General features: G+C 38.7%; 1 protein-coding gene across 1 annotated transcript in view; it reads right to left on the bottom strand.

The window, feature by feature from the left end:
• CA8 (carbonic anhydrase 8) overlaps nucleotides 1-16,416 on the bottom strand; it is a 49,728-nt gene that overhangs the window by 12,243 nt on the left and 21,069 nt on the right. The window contains exons 4-8 of the mRNA XM_083823901.1: nucleotides 12,143-12,238; nucleotides 9,675-9,737; nucleotides 8,253-8,301; nucleotides 5,342-5,454; nucleotides 99-271 (exon numbers count right to left, since the gene is read on the bottom strand). Of these exons, the coding sequence (XP_083680027.1) occupies nucleotides 137-271; nucleotides 5,342-5,454; nucleotides 8,253-8,301; nucleotides 9,675-9,737; nucleotides 12,143-12,238 (456 nt within the window). The 3' untranslated portion in view covers nucleotides 99-136. The remainder of the gene's footprint in view (nucleotides 1-98; nucleotides 272-5,341; nucleotides 5,455-8,252; nucleotides 8,302-9,674; nucleotides 9,738-12,142; nucleotides 12,239-16,416) is intronic.

Below are 16,416 nucleotides of genomic sequence, written 5' to 3'. Positions count from 1 at the left end.
AATATGAGATGAAATTAACTCATTTTTTTTCCTTCGGCGATATCTTCCCTATGAAAATTATTTCAAAGTTTTGATTTTTCCACTAAGCTTTTACTTACCTAAATAAAAATTGATTTTTGTTGGTTTTCCTCTTCTGCTACTGAAATGCAGCCCTGATGACTCTGTCGCTAAGTGGCTGAGTTGGTCTGAAGTTATCTCCTAGGATTCCATCAGAGCCCTCTAAAAGTTCTGCACCTTTAACATGTGTCCTCAGTCTACGGAATTCCTCTATCTGAAAGGCAGAAAAACAGACATGAAGAAGCTGAGATACATTCTTCGTTATGGAACTAATGATTGAAATCAGCCTTTCCTGCCACTTCTGCAGCTTTGAAACCTGGAGTGCTCAGATACCATATGCTAAGATCATTATATATATATATCAGCACTGTCAAAATAGAGAAAAATAAGAACTTTTATGCATGTCGTTTAGCAAACATATCCTTTTTGCTTTCATAATTTCTTTTGGGATCCATAATCTTTTTACCCACTGTAGATTACATCCCCACAAAATCAACCTCACAGTTGTGACATGAGAGTAATCATTATGGTCTTCGTCAAAGAAGTGCAGGAATAGCTCAGCCAACTGGAAATTGCTTTGTATTTCTTCCAGTGATTTATTTATTGTGTGAAATTGTTGCTTCATTTAAATTAATATTATTTGCTAAATCAGGAGAATTTTAAACAGGCTTTAAACTTTAGAGGAAGTCTCTGACATCTTATACATAACAGTATGTTTTTTTCAAATCAAAATGAAATATCACTTCAAAAGTTCTGTAGACATAGGTGCTAAATATATATTTAAAAATCAAATACAATCAAAAATCAATATAAAACATTTCAAATAGTCCAAAACAATGTATTTTTGGTGCACAGACTCACTTTAGATTTCACTCTAACCTGATGTAGGGGAAAATGTCACAGCTTCCATCTTCATCCCTCGTATAAGCATCAAGCTCTGTGTGACACAAGGCTAAGAAAACCAATGCATCTCTCAGCAACATCATACCTTACTGTTCGACAGTGCTGTGTCTAGTCTTTTAAATATGTAGTTACAGCTACTACAAAAATTGTGTTTGTTTTTGCTTTGGCATATTGTCAAGCTACCTTAGCTGGATACAGCAAATGTACTTGAAGGCTGACTCCCCTAGGCAGAGGCTCTGTATCTGCATCAACCCTGTTGTGTCTCACTATTCAGCTCAGCTGGAACTTGAAACTGAAACTATACAGAAAGCAAAATGGAGCCTGAAGTATTTAATCATTTTACCATCTAAGAGATTGCAGAGGATGAATTTCTCCATGAAAAACACCCTATGAAGGGTTAAAGGGAGAATGCAAGTGTGATTCCAGAATTACAGGAAATGAGGTACTAAACTAAGTAATGACATTTTTATTCTTATATTGCCTGCAGAGAATACTTTCTTTCTGCAACCTGGAAGACAATCGCCTTCATTGTTGTTTTCCACTCTAAAGCAGAAATGATACAGACTTATTTATTTGATTTAGAGGCTAGCTTTGCTCTGCTGCTTTTTCCTCAAAAGCCAGCGTGCTTAGAAATGAATGTTGCTCTGCTTCTTGCAGCTGAGATATAAAGCAATAGTTTAGAGTGAAAAGATGAAAAACAGAAAGAACCGTAGAAGGTCCTCGAAAATGCTTTTAGAAGCAGATTCCTATTTTGGAAGATTTTTTTTTAAAATGTTTATCAAAAGCAAACTGAAAACAAACCCACTACAGGCTTCAGAACTGAAAAAGTCTTCAGGAGTCAAATGCTGTTAAATCACTATATGAGTATTGTACCGTCTTTCACCATCACTAAACTGAATCAACTCTGGGAAGTCTGAAATAATTGTAGTTTTGGAAGGGGCAGAGGCATTTTACAGGAATGTGTCTTTTGTTTGATCTTTTGAGAGTGAGAGACTTCAAACAAACACAGATGAAGGATAGGGAAGAGCAGACTGCAAACCTGGCATTTGTGAGTTACCTGCTACTACAACTACAAATGCTCTGCCCAAGTCTCTACAGTGAAATCTTTCTCCAGGAGGTATTCCTCACAAAGCAGCTTCCAGTTTCTTCAGTCAGAAAAAACTGATCGGATCCCCACGTCTGTTCTTCAGGGAAGTCAGGAATTGCAGCCCCACTCTGGGGGGGTAATTGCTTCTGAGCCCACCAGTCTCCTTGCTCAATCTTTCATATCATGGTTCAGACCCCAATGACAGAGACTTGGTGACATACTTGGTGGCCTGCTTCAGTTTTGAGAAGTGGTTTTGTCAGAAAAGGACACTAGCTGTGCTGATGCTACTTTTCATATTAAATTTCCATGTGAAAAGGCAGTATGTGTGCCCTATTCATACTGCTTCATCTAATATGGAACCATTTACTAGTTCCTCTTCGCCATCTCATGCCAACCCCTCACATGTCAATGCTGTAAAGTACACCCTGTAGAGGAAATAGATACTCTAGAGGCACACAGATAAACATCCTTGAATATTCACACATTTCTTAACAGAAATAGCCATCTACACCCAGTCATCCCTAAGTATGACCCAGTACTTTTCACACTGAAATTCAGAAGCAAAGTGAAAGAGTAACTCCACAATGTTAACATTCACACTTCTACTGAGTGAAAATAAAGTTAGCTTATATTTTGTAGAATTTTGCAAGAATGTTTTTGCCACTTCCCAGTAGTCAGATTCTGAATACCGCTTTATTCTGTTTTATTTAAATATTTGCTGAGGAGTAGGATGCACAAAATAAAGAATATCTGCAAGTTTTCTATATGAACATTTATTTTACGTGAGAAACAGAAGTATTACCTTCTACTTGAGAATTTCACATGCCTTCATCACACCTTCCAAGAAAACAGACCTGTCTCCCAGTGAATAAAATACCATGAACTTCACAGATTGTTTTATTTCACAGACTACTACACAAATTTTGCACAACTCCCACTCCAGTTCTAAATGCTAGTTACTATTTCTGCCCTTTAGGACTTGACTTTGAATGAAATAGACAAAAGGACTAGAGATCTCGCCATTCAATACAAAAACAGTTAACTCTGACAATGAGTACAGCAGAACAACAGCTCCTCGTTTCACCATTGTGTAAAACCCCTATTCTGACTGGCTTAGACAATGCACTTGTTCTGGGCTTCAGTGAATAAAAAGCACATTATTCACAAATGTCCTATTAAAAGTATATATATAGTGGAGAGAAGCACAAGCAAGTCTTTTTCAATTTTCTTCCTGCTATTTGCTGGCCTAATAGGAGAGATTTTTCTATTTTCTTGCATTGTATTCCAGCAGTGTACATCATGGGTAAGGGGTCTTACAAAAGTAGTCAAAGCAGTTCTTTCTGTGCTGTATATTTTATGTAATTTATGCATATTTTAATGTAAGATAAGTGAGGATGATAAAACACAAAAGGAGGGCAGGAATGTGCAAAAAGAGTACTTCAGGATGCAGCTTTTCAGACAAGATTTGATCTCCTTCCCACGGAAGTCAGTAATAAAACTCCAGGAATCAGGTTTGCCAAAGCTCTTCATGTATTGTGGATCATCTTGGCATGAATCTACTCCAATCTCTCTCTGTTCCAGAGACACATCTCAGCTGCACCCAATGTCAGTGGCAGGGTGAAGTCTTGTCACCTAAGCCTTTCCATGACTTGTGAGCCCTTCATCACTGCGATGCTCTCGTTGGACTGAGTTTATACCAACCAAGGCAATGCAGCAACAAAGACCATTTACCCTTCAGCTACAGCAGGCCTTGGTAATGCATCCCTCTCTTTTCCCCAGACACTATTTATATATGGGAGGCTCTCTGTTAAAGAAAGGTAAGCTCAGTAATCAAAGCAAGAAGGCAATACTGAATCACGGGTTGTTACACCACTGCATAGTATTTCTTTTCTGGAGATTTATCCCCTTCATACCACATTCCAGCATTTTGTTTTCTTGTGGTAAATGAGCACAAACACTAATTAAAGTTGCATTTTTCTGCATAATTCCTCCCTCATTCACCCCCCACATCATCTCCCAGAAAATGCATGGCTTGAACTATACCCTCCTCTGTCCACTGACTGGATTATAAAAGAATAGAGAATACAGAGGATGTAACTAACATGAACTAAAATGTTTTATACAAGGTCTCAGCCTTACAGCTATTATCTCTACACTTTTGATTAAGTCCTCTTATTTATCCGTACCATATCTGAGCAATTAGCTGCCACGTTATAAAATGCACTGTTTTTAAAAGTTATTCTGAATTTAATAGTGCCAACAGAGTTCTGTTTAAATTCACTCAGTAGTAAGCAGCCATAAGACTTATCCTTTCGTAAATAAATAAATAACAGATCAGTGATTGATAAAATACATTTAATTTGCAGCTAACATACAAATAAGCTTATTGGGAACTATCACTTTTATCCTATGATTAGAACTAGAATTCACTCTTCACGTGGAAAAAAAAAACACTGCTGATTTAAAATGGTAATTTGTTAAAATATTCTGCTGGGATTACTAGCAAAATTTTAGATTATTAAAGCTGAAATAATATGAATTTATCGCCTTTTATGCTTTTTTTCCTTCTGTTTGCACATCCTTCAGAGCAGAAAATAAAAATTAATGCACTCAGCTTCAGGGATTTTAGGTAGTTTCACTTAAATATACCTACATTTCTCCAGGTCGGTCTCATAGACTGCAGGAGAATAATCATTGGAAGTTTTCATTGTTTTATTGGGATTATTTGTTGACAAGCTTGAAATTTCTTATATAGAAATACTTATGTGACTGTTAGATGTAACAAAGAAATATACTTAAAAATATTGTGAAATCAACTTTAAACAGGTAGTTTCCATTTGACATTTATTATAAAATAGAACTAAAAAACAGCAAGGTAAGTTAAATATAGTTGAATGCAATATAGCTGGCTTGTACAATGTTAACATTTTTCATTCTCTGGGACACGGTATCTCCCTGAGCTTTTTTGTTCCTTTAACATCAAAAAGCAGTGATATTTGAAAGCTTAAAATTACAAAGAATTGAATTTCTTTTGCCCGTTGACTTCTTTCTTTTTCTTTCACTTAAATAAAGAATTATTTTAAACGCAGATTATAAATGATAACAAGGTTTTTCATCTCTGACCTTTGCATTGCCTTCAGTGACTCAAAAGGCTTAACCTTTACTTGAAAAGCCATGTACTGATCTAATGGGATCTTCACAGAGAACAAATATAATGCCCTGATATATATATTTGCACGCTATAACCTTTAACTCATAACCATATTCCAAGGTCACTTTAAGCACAGCTGTTACCTGCACTTGGGACACAGTCAAAGGATAGCGAAATAATATCCAGGTGACACCTTCACTGCAGGGTGGAATGGTGAGGGAGCCCTCATACACCCAGTAGTCACGCAGTAGAGGATCTGAAATTAAAAGAAATGTGGAATTTTAATGACACTAAGGAAGAGGATTTTGTCTTTTAATTATGACAACATGATAGCCACGGGCTTGCTCATATGATGAAGTTAGTACGCAGTAAGGTAAGGTGTGAATTTATAACCTGCCAAGCACTGTCCACCACTTTCTCATGTGACCGCACATGAGCACACAGCCATTACATAATGGTAACTTCTCCCTGTAGATAAGTATTTTAAAGATGAAAATGCCACTTTATAGACATGGCAAGTACCATGAGCACAACTCCTTAAACTAACAAAGCAAATAAACCATATCTTGGGAAAGAGCCTCCAGGTTTCCCAACTCCACATTCTCTGCAGCAACTGTTGTTTGACCTGCTCTCCTTTGGGCCTCGCTCCACATTTGAAAAAGGAATGGAGGAATTGGATTTCTTCTCAACACTCTGGTTGTGCAGAATCTCAAATCCACTATTGCATGGAGCTTGAAGTTCACTGCTGGATTAAAATATCAATCCCTTATCCCTAGGACAAGCAGAAAACATTAGGGGCAAGAGACATCCCATTTTGAAGGTAGAGGGGATGTGTAAAATTGTGACTTAATTCTACATTTAGGATATGTCTCAAAGATGAATTTACTTAATTAAAACAAAAAAAAAGTCAAAACAGCCCAAACCAAACTTTTCAGTTCGTAATTCTGGTGACATGTTTTTTGAGATTCATTAGTGCCTGCTAGCTTTGGAAAGTGAGCTGGACTCCATAGGAGAAAACTCGATCTTTATTTAAGAGACTACTTTGTTGTCTCTCATGAAAACATACAACAGTTTGTCCCAGAAGAGTTTTAATTTTACATACAACAAAATTTATTTTAATTATTTCAATTTTTATTGCCCAGACATTCCAGTCACACCGCACTTAAGTCAAACTACACAGGGCTGTCCTTTTCTGCCATAGGCCATAGTCATAAATGACTTCCTGACTCAGCTAAAGTAGAATAAACTGCTTGATTGTAAAAGAGGGGAAAAGAAACAAACCTAGAGAGCAATTGGAGACAAAGGGTAGTTAATTGTGACATGGAGAGCCAGGGGAAGGTTGTGACTAGCTTGACAAGGACAGGATGGGAGGATGGAAACTGGAATAAATTTGCTTGGTTGACCTAACCTGTTACTGCCATTTCACTACTAGCTAGGAGGAATGTCAGTAGAATTAAATCTTGCTAATGAAGCCTGTGATTGTCAGTGAATGCATTTTGGTTTGCTGATATCATTTTCATTCTCAGTTACGGAATTACATAGCAAATCCATTGCAAGAAAGTTGCATTGTCAAGCACTCAAACTTAAGAACTGCAAGAATTAATTCAGCCCATCCTGTGCATGCATTATGACACTGTCTCATTACATGATCACATATGAATTTTCTAGAGAAGCTTTCATCATTTACTTGCAAAGATGGATGATTCTATCTTGAAAAGCAGCGGCTAATATTTGGCTTTCTCAGCATAATATATGGTCCTAGGTCTTCTTTTTCCCATGCTGTTCAAATCCTGCTTCCTAGAAGGACTAATTTTCTTGATTTTTCATTTCTAATGCACTCATTTCTTCAGTGTCTGAGTGCTTCACATATGTAAGTTTATCCTTTCAGCACCCAGGTGTGGTGAGAAAGGACAGACTACTCCCAATTTTTAAAGCTGGGGAACTGACACAAAGAGAGTTTAAGGTCAAATGCATCTATTCATTTGAAGTGTTCAATATGAGATGCTTAGAACCTGATTTCTCAGAGTAGTTAACTTTCTATAGCACTTAATGCAGTCAGAGCACTGCTCCCATTGACTTCAGTTGCAGGTGTAAGCACTCAGCACTTCTGTAAATCAGACCCCATGATCTCAAGTCGGCCACCTAGAAAATGAGGAACACATAGTTAGAGATCATTTATGAAAAATTTGGCTTATGTGACTTGATCAGCATCAGGAACTGTAAGGCAGGGGTCCTGTAAAAATAAATTCTGGTAAAATATGTTTTATCATGCATGTATGTGAATGGACACAGGCAGCCAGCCTTAATTCCTGCAATTCCTAAATGCTGAGCACTTGACTTTGCAACCTAAACAATATTCTTTTTATATAATAAAAATAGTTTAATATAGACCAGGGTTATTTGGAAAATTAGTTTAAATATCTTGCTACTATGGCATGAAATTTAGCTCAAAAGATTCCTTGCAGAAATATTTGTTTTGTAGAAATGCATTTTTTTTTTAAGTCACATTTTTTTCAAGACAAGGTAGAGTAACTGTTTTTTTCTTATTGTTACCCTTGGCTATATGAATTTGCATTTGCCTCCCACTGACACTACCCCCTGTATCCTATACAACTGCAATTGCATTATGGCATTGTCTTTTGTTGCTGACAAAACACTAACTTGGTAAGTGGGCAACCTTACATACTCTGAAGTTATAACAAGCCTCTATTTAAGGAAATCATCTTCATATTTCATGCAGAAGTAGAGAAAGGATTACACATCGCTCTCCCTCTGGGTGGGATAACAAATCATCAACAAATCTAGCCACAGTGTTGCCAGCAGGGCATGGACTACAATATCACATTCCACTTGCGTGATGGAAGTGTGAATTTATCCCAAGTTCAAAAGGGACTTCTTCCCTACTCCTATTAGCACCATTAGGTGGAAAATGCATTATCACCTGATGGCATACACTCTCAGGTTTGCAGTTAGACTATTCTTTAGATCCAGATTGTTTCAGCCTCTTCAATTAGCTAGTAATCCACCAATACAAAAGTAAGTAAAGGCACCTACCTGGCAATAAAGAGTTGGGATTAAAACAGGGTATAGTTTTGGACTTTCCCTGAAAAAATGAATACAAATCAATCTCATCTCTAGTTTCTTGTTAAAATGATGATGAATGGTAATGTAAAACACTGTGTGTTTGCTAACATTAAACCTTGAATTTCTGTGCAAAGCAACCACATTAACATTCCCCAATTAATCATCACTGTGTTTGTCCTTGCAACTACACAAACAGTTGTGGTTTTCATTGTTTGTTTGTTTGTTTTAATACATGTTTTACTTCTAAGATTATCTCAGCAATTTGTTAACTTTCTGCCTCTAGTTCTTCTGCTTCCTCCAGACCCCAGCCTTAAAATTCTTTCTCTACATGGAATTCAGGGGTTCCATACAAAAAGAGTTTAAAAAACAAGGGACAAAGTGAGCTTTTCCTTGACTGATCTAGAAAACACTAAATACTGGATTCACCTAATTAAGGCAAGAAAAGTTTATGTATGCAAAAAGTAAGTTTGATGCTGGCCCTCCAAAAGCCACTAGTATAACACGCTCTTAATGATGAAGCTTCCCACCACCTTCATCTACTTAGCTGTGTCTTCAGTAATGAAACTCTACAGTTCTGTACACTAATGTTTTCAAAGTCACCTTCAGAAACAATGAGTATGTAATCTTAAACATCATGACTGAAGCTTACCATCTATTATTTGCCTAAAAGAAGATTTTAAATTCTCTTTTAATAACAGCTTCTCATTTTTCTACATTTCAGCACCCACTGACGTGAATGGCTAATCTCTCCAGAACAATATAGAACTTCTCAATAATATATCTCAAAATGCTTCAAAATCAAGGTAAGTATGATTATTTCCATTTTACAGACAGAGGGATGGAAGCAGACTGCCCAAGGTAGTATAAGATAGAGTCAGCATCCTGGAGAGCACTCAAATCTCCTCAATCTAGCTATGTTTTTAATCTGTTCTTCAGCATCCCCACACATAACTCCCCTAACAAGGCAGCACTGTGTTTTTGCTGATTTTCCACTGCAAGTTAATACAGGTGTTTATTTTTTCCTCTACAAATTAAAACCAGAAAAGTTTGGAGATGCTGTTACTAGTGTTCACTAAGCATGCTGCAGTGCTTACAGTTACACTGACTCCATAATCACTGGAAAGGCAGTACTTGAAATCAGTTGCTAGTAAAAGAGATCAAACATTCTGGACATCAGACAAAGGAATTTAACCACACAGATTGTACATTATCTGAAAATACTGTAAAATACTGAGCTTTTGATACAGGCCACTGAACTATGGCTTTCACATGTGGTTTTACTACAAATAAGTCTGAAAACATTCTCTTGGCCTCGGGGTTTCATATCCATCTTTCACTCACTTACTTCATCTCTGCCCTGTGAAGGAAACATTTCTTCAGATGATGCCTTACCTTGTACTGGATGTCCTGAAGAATTTCAGTTACAGCCTTTAGGCCTACATGTTCTTTTCCTATCTGAAATACAACAGCAAAGATGAATTTCAGTGTTTTGCTATATCTGAAATTGTGAAACACAGAAGTCAACCAGAACACTGAGTTCTGTACTCGTTTTTACTTAAGCTACCCAACCTTGTATTAACCAAATACACTGATACATGGCAACTCCAAACAATGAAATTACTATAAAGGCATCAGCCAAAATTAGACAAGGTCTGAATAACTTTAAAGCAGGGACAAAAACTGACAGAGCAAGAAAAAGAGTCACAGTTAAGACTGGTAAATTTTGACTAAGCCTGTTTTGCAGCATATACTGCATGTAAATTCAAAATCATGCAGCTCTGTGACATATAAATGCCAAGGATACAGTTTGTCCTTACCAGTTTTTGTCAGAAAAGTACACAGAAAGGAACGGAGTGAACAAACACGACAGACACTTTTTGAATTTGTTCCCACAGTGCTGCAAATCTGGCTCAACATGTCTCTAAGGCTCAGGGGAGTTTTTTTCCTGCCTGCAGAGTGCAGAATGGCAGATCCCCTCCCTCATGGTATCCCTGGGATTCTGCAGACAAAAGCATGGCTCTCTGCAGCAGTGTCTTTACAGAATGTCTTTTAAGACTTTCAAAAGAAACCAGCTTCCATGAACATTGTTCACTCTGCACACTGATTTCAGCTGCTTCTGATCTAAATCACCCACCTAAAGACCCTAACTTTTACCTTCTAAGTAGCATTGGCAAAATAGAAAGACTCAGAATGGCCTTCCATTTGATTTCTTTGCCAACATGTACACGTATAATGTGAGGAATCAAGTGGGAATGAGAGAGAGCAGAAGAGCTGGATGCTGAAAAAATAGTTTGCTTTTGGATTATTATTTTTTGGAATAAAATGGAAAAGTAGTCACTAGAAGGAAATAATTGAACATCAGCAAAAGGTAGCTTTTATTTCCAGTAATTTAAAAGGGTTTTCTTTTGTTTCAGAACGGGATTTCAATTTAAAACCTTCAAAGTGCATGGAAGATATCAAAATAACTTCAAAAATGTAGGTTCTAAATTGTACCAAGGTCTGTCACTTAAGACAGTGAAAATATTCTCATTAACCTTTAAATGATACATTTGAGAACTGTGGTGCAGAACTATTATATTTCCATGCCATCAGTGGGAAATGGTCACTGAATTTCCTCTCCTCATTCCTTTAATAAACAGCATAACTACTCTTCTTAGTCAATTTTAATTATATGAAGCCTTTCCTGGCTAATGAAAAAGCACTTTGGAATGCTTAAGTGAGAGAGAGACCAGAAATGGAAAATGTATCATTTAAGTTTCATATTTGTTTAAGAACTTATATATAACTTTCTAACTAACTCGAAGGTTACCTCTGCTAGAATTAGAAGGTGAGTTACACAAGCAATTATGACACAGCCCTCCAGGATACAAAACTGAGAGAATGAAAACTGTCTAACTTCCATTTTTAGCAGTTCTGTCTCAGTGTTGGAGCTGTAACCAATGTACCTTTAAATTCAAACAGAGGTAAAGCTCAAAGGCATTCATAAACTTGTTATGAAATATGACAAATTAATAATATCACTGTGAAAGAAAAACCATTTGATCCAGGCATGAATTCTGAATCTTTTCCTATAAACCCATTTAAATAAAACATTTTGCCACTTTTCATGAGGAGGATGAGCAAGTGGTGTTTGAGGAGTAAAACTGACAGTCTTCTTTATGCGATGCAGTCCCTGAAAAACCTTCAGCGGCAATTAGATTATGGGCCTAACTTCCCAGCTTGCATTATGCCTTCTCCCCAGCCAGCTTTAAGCCTCCATGTCATAGGCTTCTCTGAAGATGTGCAGAAAGACTCAGTACAGTCTCGATCTGTTGTCTCTGAAGAAGTAATGGGATCCCACCTCACATTTCTGCTGTGTGTAAAAACACACTTGCCCCTGTGTTTAAAAAGGCACAGCTCTGCTACCGGGTTTTGGGTCAATGGGTTATTTAGTTGGTTTTTTTCCTCTTTCCTCCTCTCCTCTATATATTTCCCCAATCCCTGCACTGCAGCCCTGGCCAGGAATGAAGAAGAACACATCAGAGACAGCGAAGCACCTTGCCCTCCTGACAGTCCTCATTCTGTCGTCACAGGCATGGTGAGTGGATGTCTACTTACAGCCAGACGCACAGAGAAAAGATGGTTTGACTACATATCACCCCTTCTTGAACTAATATACATTAAATATACTACTTAAACAAGAGTTATTTATCAGCACATGCACAGGCGACATGACAGAGAAATGTCTGTTGAATAGAATACCAGCAGCCACACATTGTTTTATTTTATGAAATCATTAAAAATGAAAGAAAATGTAAAGGGACTAATCTTCCTCACACAAATGACAGTGCATGGTAACAACTGCAGCACAGAAAACCCACCTGTACAAACAACGCAATAATAGCTATGCCGTGCTTCTTCCCCACTGCCTCATCGATGCTGCTGTACAGTGTGGAGTTCCAGTGCATTAGATGAAGCTAAAACAAAGCAGTGCAAATAGACCAATAGATAAATATGTTTTGTAATTAAAAATAAAACACACCAGAAATTAACTTCAATTAACAAAGCCTCCACGTTTGAGTGCATGCATGCATATGCATGCCTGTGGTTATGCATGTATATCTAAATGGATTCCCATTATAATCAGGAATCCCAAGAAGAAAAAAGAAAGTCAGCTGCAGAAAAAGCGATCTATAGCCAGTTACCAAATATCTGCAACAAAAGTGTGAATAACCACGGTAATGATGAGTTACATACTCCCTCACTTTGAACACTGAAATAACATCAGCTAATACAACCTGCCAGTGTTGCCTCTCATCCTGCCAGCTCCCTCCCAAGGTATGATTATGGACACAGGCTGTCCAGACATACATTGGAGTGGCCGACTGTATTATCTGAATGTCACTTGTCTCACACGTCACCTTCCAAGATGAGTCACTCACATCTCAGCAGTAAGAGCAGGTGAAGTGACTTCAAGAAAGGTTAAACAGAGAGAAAGCTGAGCAGAGAAGGATGGCTGAAGGATCACCTTCGGGGCAGCAGTGAAAGGGATGCTAAAGAGCAAAATGAGAGCCCTCAACTGCCTTCTACAAGGGACCAGGGCCCGTAGGATTTAATGCATGAACACGTCAGGCAGCAGACACTGGATGGAAAACATCAAGTCTGTCCTGGTGAAGTGTCACAGCTGTCCATCTTGATTTGAGAAAAGCCCTTGAAAAAGGGAAGGGAAGGGAAGGGAAGGGAAGGGAAGGGAAGGGAAGGGAAGGGAAGGGAAGGGAAGGGAAGGGAAGGGAAGGGAAGGGAAGGGAAGGGAAGGGAAGGGAAGGGAAGGGAAGGGAAGGGAAGGGAAGGGAAGGGAAGGGAAGGGAAGGGAAGGGAAGGGAAGGGAAGGGAAGGGAAGGGAAGGGAAGGGAAGGGAAGGGAAGGGAAGGGAAGGGAAGGGAAGGGAAGGGAAGGGAAGGGAAGGGAAGGGAAGGGAAGGGGACGCCACCATCTACTGAGACGTAATATACATTTCATACATGAGTTTCTCGAGCACTGATGCGAAAATGTAATCTCTGTGGCTGAGTCTGGTAACATTGCAGAGCTTCAACACCCTAAGCACTGATGCTTTCAAGTTTATCTGCCAACAACTTTTGCACATTCCAAATAGATAAAACAGCTTAAAAAAACTCTTAAATTTAATTCCTGTTGTAAAATTAAGTGACTGAAATTTTGCTCAGACATGTCTAAAGTTAAAATATCACTGTCTTAACTAATATTGTTTCCACCTTCAGACAAACTGGTCTGTAAAACAGGTAACATTTTCTGTTTTTGTGCTTCAATTTGGCCCAGTAACAGACCCTATGAAATGCTTCTGGCAAGCAGGAGTTTACCAAGGGACCTCAGCATTTCAGAAGATCTGCTCCACTCCCCTTATTTCATCTCTGAGGATAATTTTATGTGCTACTCTTGATGCTTGTCATCTTATAAGCCTTTGTCAATGTAAAATTTTAAATGAACATACTGTAAATCAAATTACATTTCAAGTTATCATTGCAAATAATTCTGGTCGTATTGATCGCAGGCATTTGCTGTACTTAAAAAATGAAACCTTTAAAAAAAATCATTCACACATGAAGAACACTGATACGAATGTACTCGACCACTGCTATAAAACTTCTAGACATACAAACGCTCCCTGTTAGAGCTAATCTGTCTCATCATTTCCCATGAATGTACTTGGTGTCATGTACTTCAGCAGACATAAAAAGCTTTTCTATACATCTGATTTACCTTTGGCCTTTAGAAGAATAAAAACAAAGGATCGGATACGGACAGTCCATTCCCTGACACTCCCTTTAGCAAACAGACCACCACCCTCGAAGTCGGAGCCCTGCCTTCTGCCCGGCAGAGCCTGGAGCCTGCATCAGCCATCCACTAGAGGGGGCTCAGGGAGTCCCACGATCCGAACCAAACCCCAGACCTGCCGAGGGAAACGGGAGCCAGCTGCAGGCAGGCAGGCAGGCAGGCAGGCAGGAGTGCACAGGCTCACGGAAAAGGTTGCAGTGACTGCAGTCCCGACGGCGATGTCCTTGGTGCTGCGGAGAACAATACCACATGGCACCGCCATTCATTTTGTTTGAAATGTCAAAGCAAGCCTCTCCTTTGGCGACGGGAACAATAGCGCCGGGAGTGATAGCCAAATTTAACAAGCCCATTACTTCAACTGTGTCAACAGGCGGGGCTTGGCTAAGGCTGCCATGACATTCAGCAGCTTGCTGCGCTCCTTTGGAGGTGAAGTCTGTAATCTGATGTCTCTCCGTGTTCTGACAACAGCATTTTTTTGTGAAGGTTTGAACGGAAAACTCTTAGCCTCAGAGAGAGGAAAACGAGCAAGCACTTCAGACCGTGCCAGCAATGACCCCAGGGTATCTAGAAAGAGGTTGCAGTTCTGTCTTAGGCTCTTAAGGGCAGAGACTGTTTCCTATGTCAGTGTTATATATTGGTCAGGAAAATGATATCCAAACCTCTGTGTAAAATATTAAGACATCTAGAATTAGTCTGTGAAGCAGCATAAACAGCCTGCCAGGAGGCCGTGCTGTAAAATACACGTAGCTGCTGCATGAAAGGAGCTACATGGTGCCAAACACCCTGCGGATGGAACTGCTTTACAAAGCACATACCCACCGGCCAGCACCTCTTCCCACATCTCCCGGCGACATGGGAAGAGTAAGTTATTAATATTAGCTAAATATTAGTAAATATTAGTTTATAAGTAAATATTAGCCACCCATTTCAAGCATATCTCTAGGCCTTGCTATTTACTTGGGGAAAGAAGATTCTCTGCATACTCTTAGGGCCTCCTTCCTTTCCACCAACTTAACGGAGGTCAGGATGGTCTACGACAAAAAGAAAATAACACAAAGACAAAAAATGGTTCTGCATAAAGCTGATGTACCCTTGCCTAGGTTCAGGTTTAGGAATCAACATTACTAAAGGTACTGAAATGGACATTCATCACTTTCTGGCTCAAAGGCTCCTGTAATTTGGAGGTTCCACTCAAGAATGTGGAATATTTAAATGCTCAATATTTAAATAAATATTTGACTCCTTGGAACAAGAATCAATATTTTGTACCACGTTTCTGCAGACCAATGTAAAACAAACTTCTGGTCTGTGTTAAAAATGCTACTCTGCGACTGCCTTAGAGGTAGCGATTATTACAGTAGATTAGTCATCTACTTTTTACACAGTAGATTGTAAACCTGTTGCCATAAACACTTGCGGAGCCATATCGTACCATAATATAAATGGGTTTGACAAGTTACAGACAAATCTTCTAAAAACAGATACTAAAGGGAACAGATAGAATGGTAGCCTCTAGCACTCCTAGCCCAACCACCGCAGATGACCGAGGAGTACAATACAGAAAGAGGTCAGGCTCGTGTGCTCTCCTCAGGCAGCATCTCTTATTGCCACTGCTAGAGACAGAATACGGGATGGACCGCTGGTCTGACCCAGCAGGGTATCCATTACGTTCCCATCTTCGGAATCTAGGAGATACTTGGAACAGCTCTTCACAGAAAAGGTTCTGTCATTAGGGATTTACAGGCTGAAATTAGACAGGTAACCTAATGAGACCTAATAATACCATAACACATCCTAACAACAGGTCACAAGGCCTCACATCTTTTGCCCTCTGATAAGCCTGTGCATGTGCATTTAAATAAATAGATGTCAACATTTGTCTAAATACATGGAAGCCAAATCAAATGAATTCTTCTGCAGAAGAGGAAAAATGTAGCTCATATGGGGTCTGGATAAGTAAATGAACAAGAGATACAGAAAGGGAAATATTACCAAGGAATTAGTAAGACCTAAGTTTGCTTAGCAAAGTGTTCCTTTCAAATTGTTGTTTATCCTATGCATTCATGAGGTTTTCTGAATTGTTCAGCCTTCTGTTCACTTTTTTTTTTTTTTGTAATTTGCAATTAGATGAAAATCTCAGATAACAGAAAAAAATAAACGGCTAAAAATCTATGAACATTACAAAAATTTGAACTCTAAAAAGGACAGTCCACAACCAACATGGCCTGTAACTCCTGTTAATATTAATGGAAATCAGATGTGCACAGGGGAAATACCCCAGTGCTTTTACAACTCTTGAAACTAC

This window comes from Anser anser, assembly GCF_964211835.1.
Source record: "Anser anser genome assembly, chromosome: 2".
In the NCBI taxonomy this organism is placed as follows: Eukaryota; Metazoa; Chordata; class Aves; order Anseriformes; family Anatidae; genus Anser; species Anser anser.
This window is presented reverse-complemented; position numbering and strand designations above follow the sequence as displayed.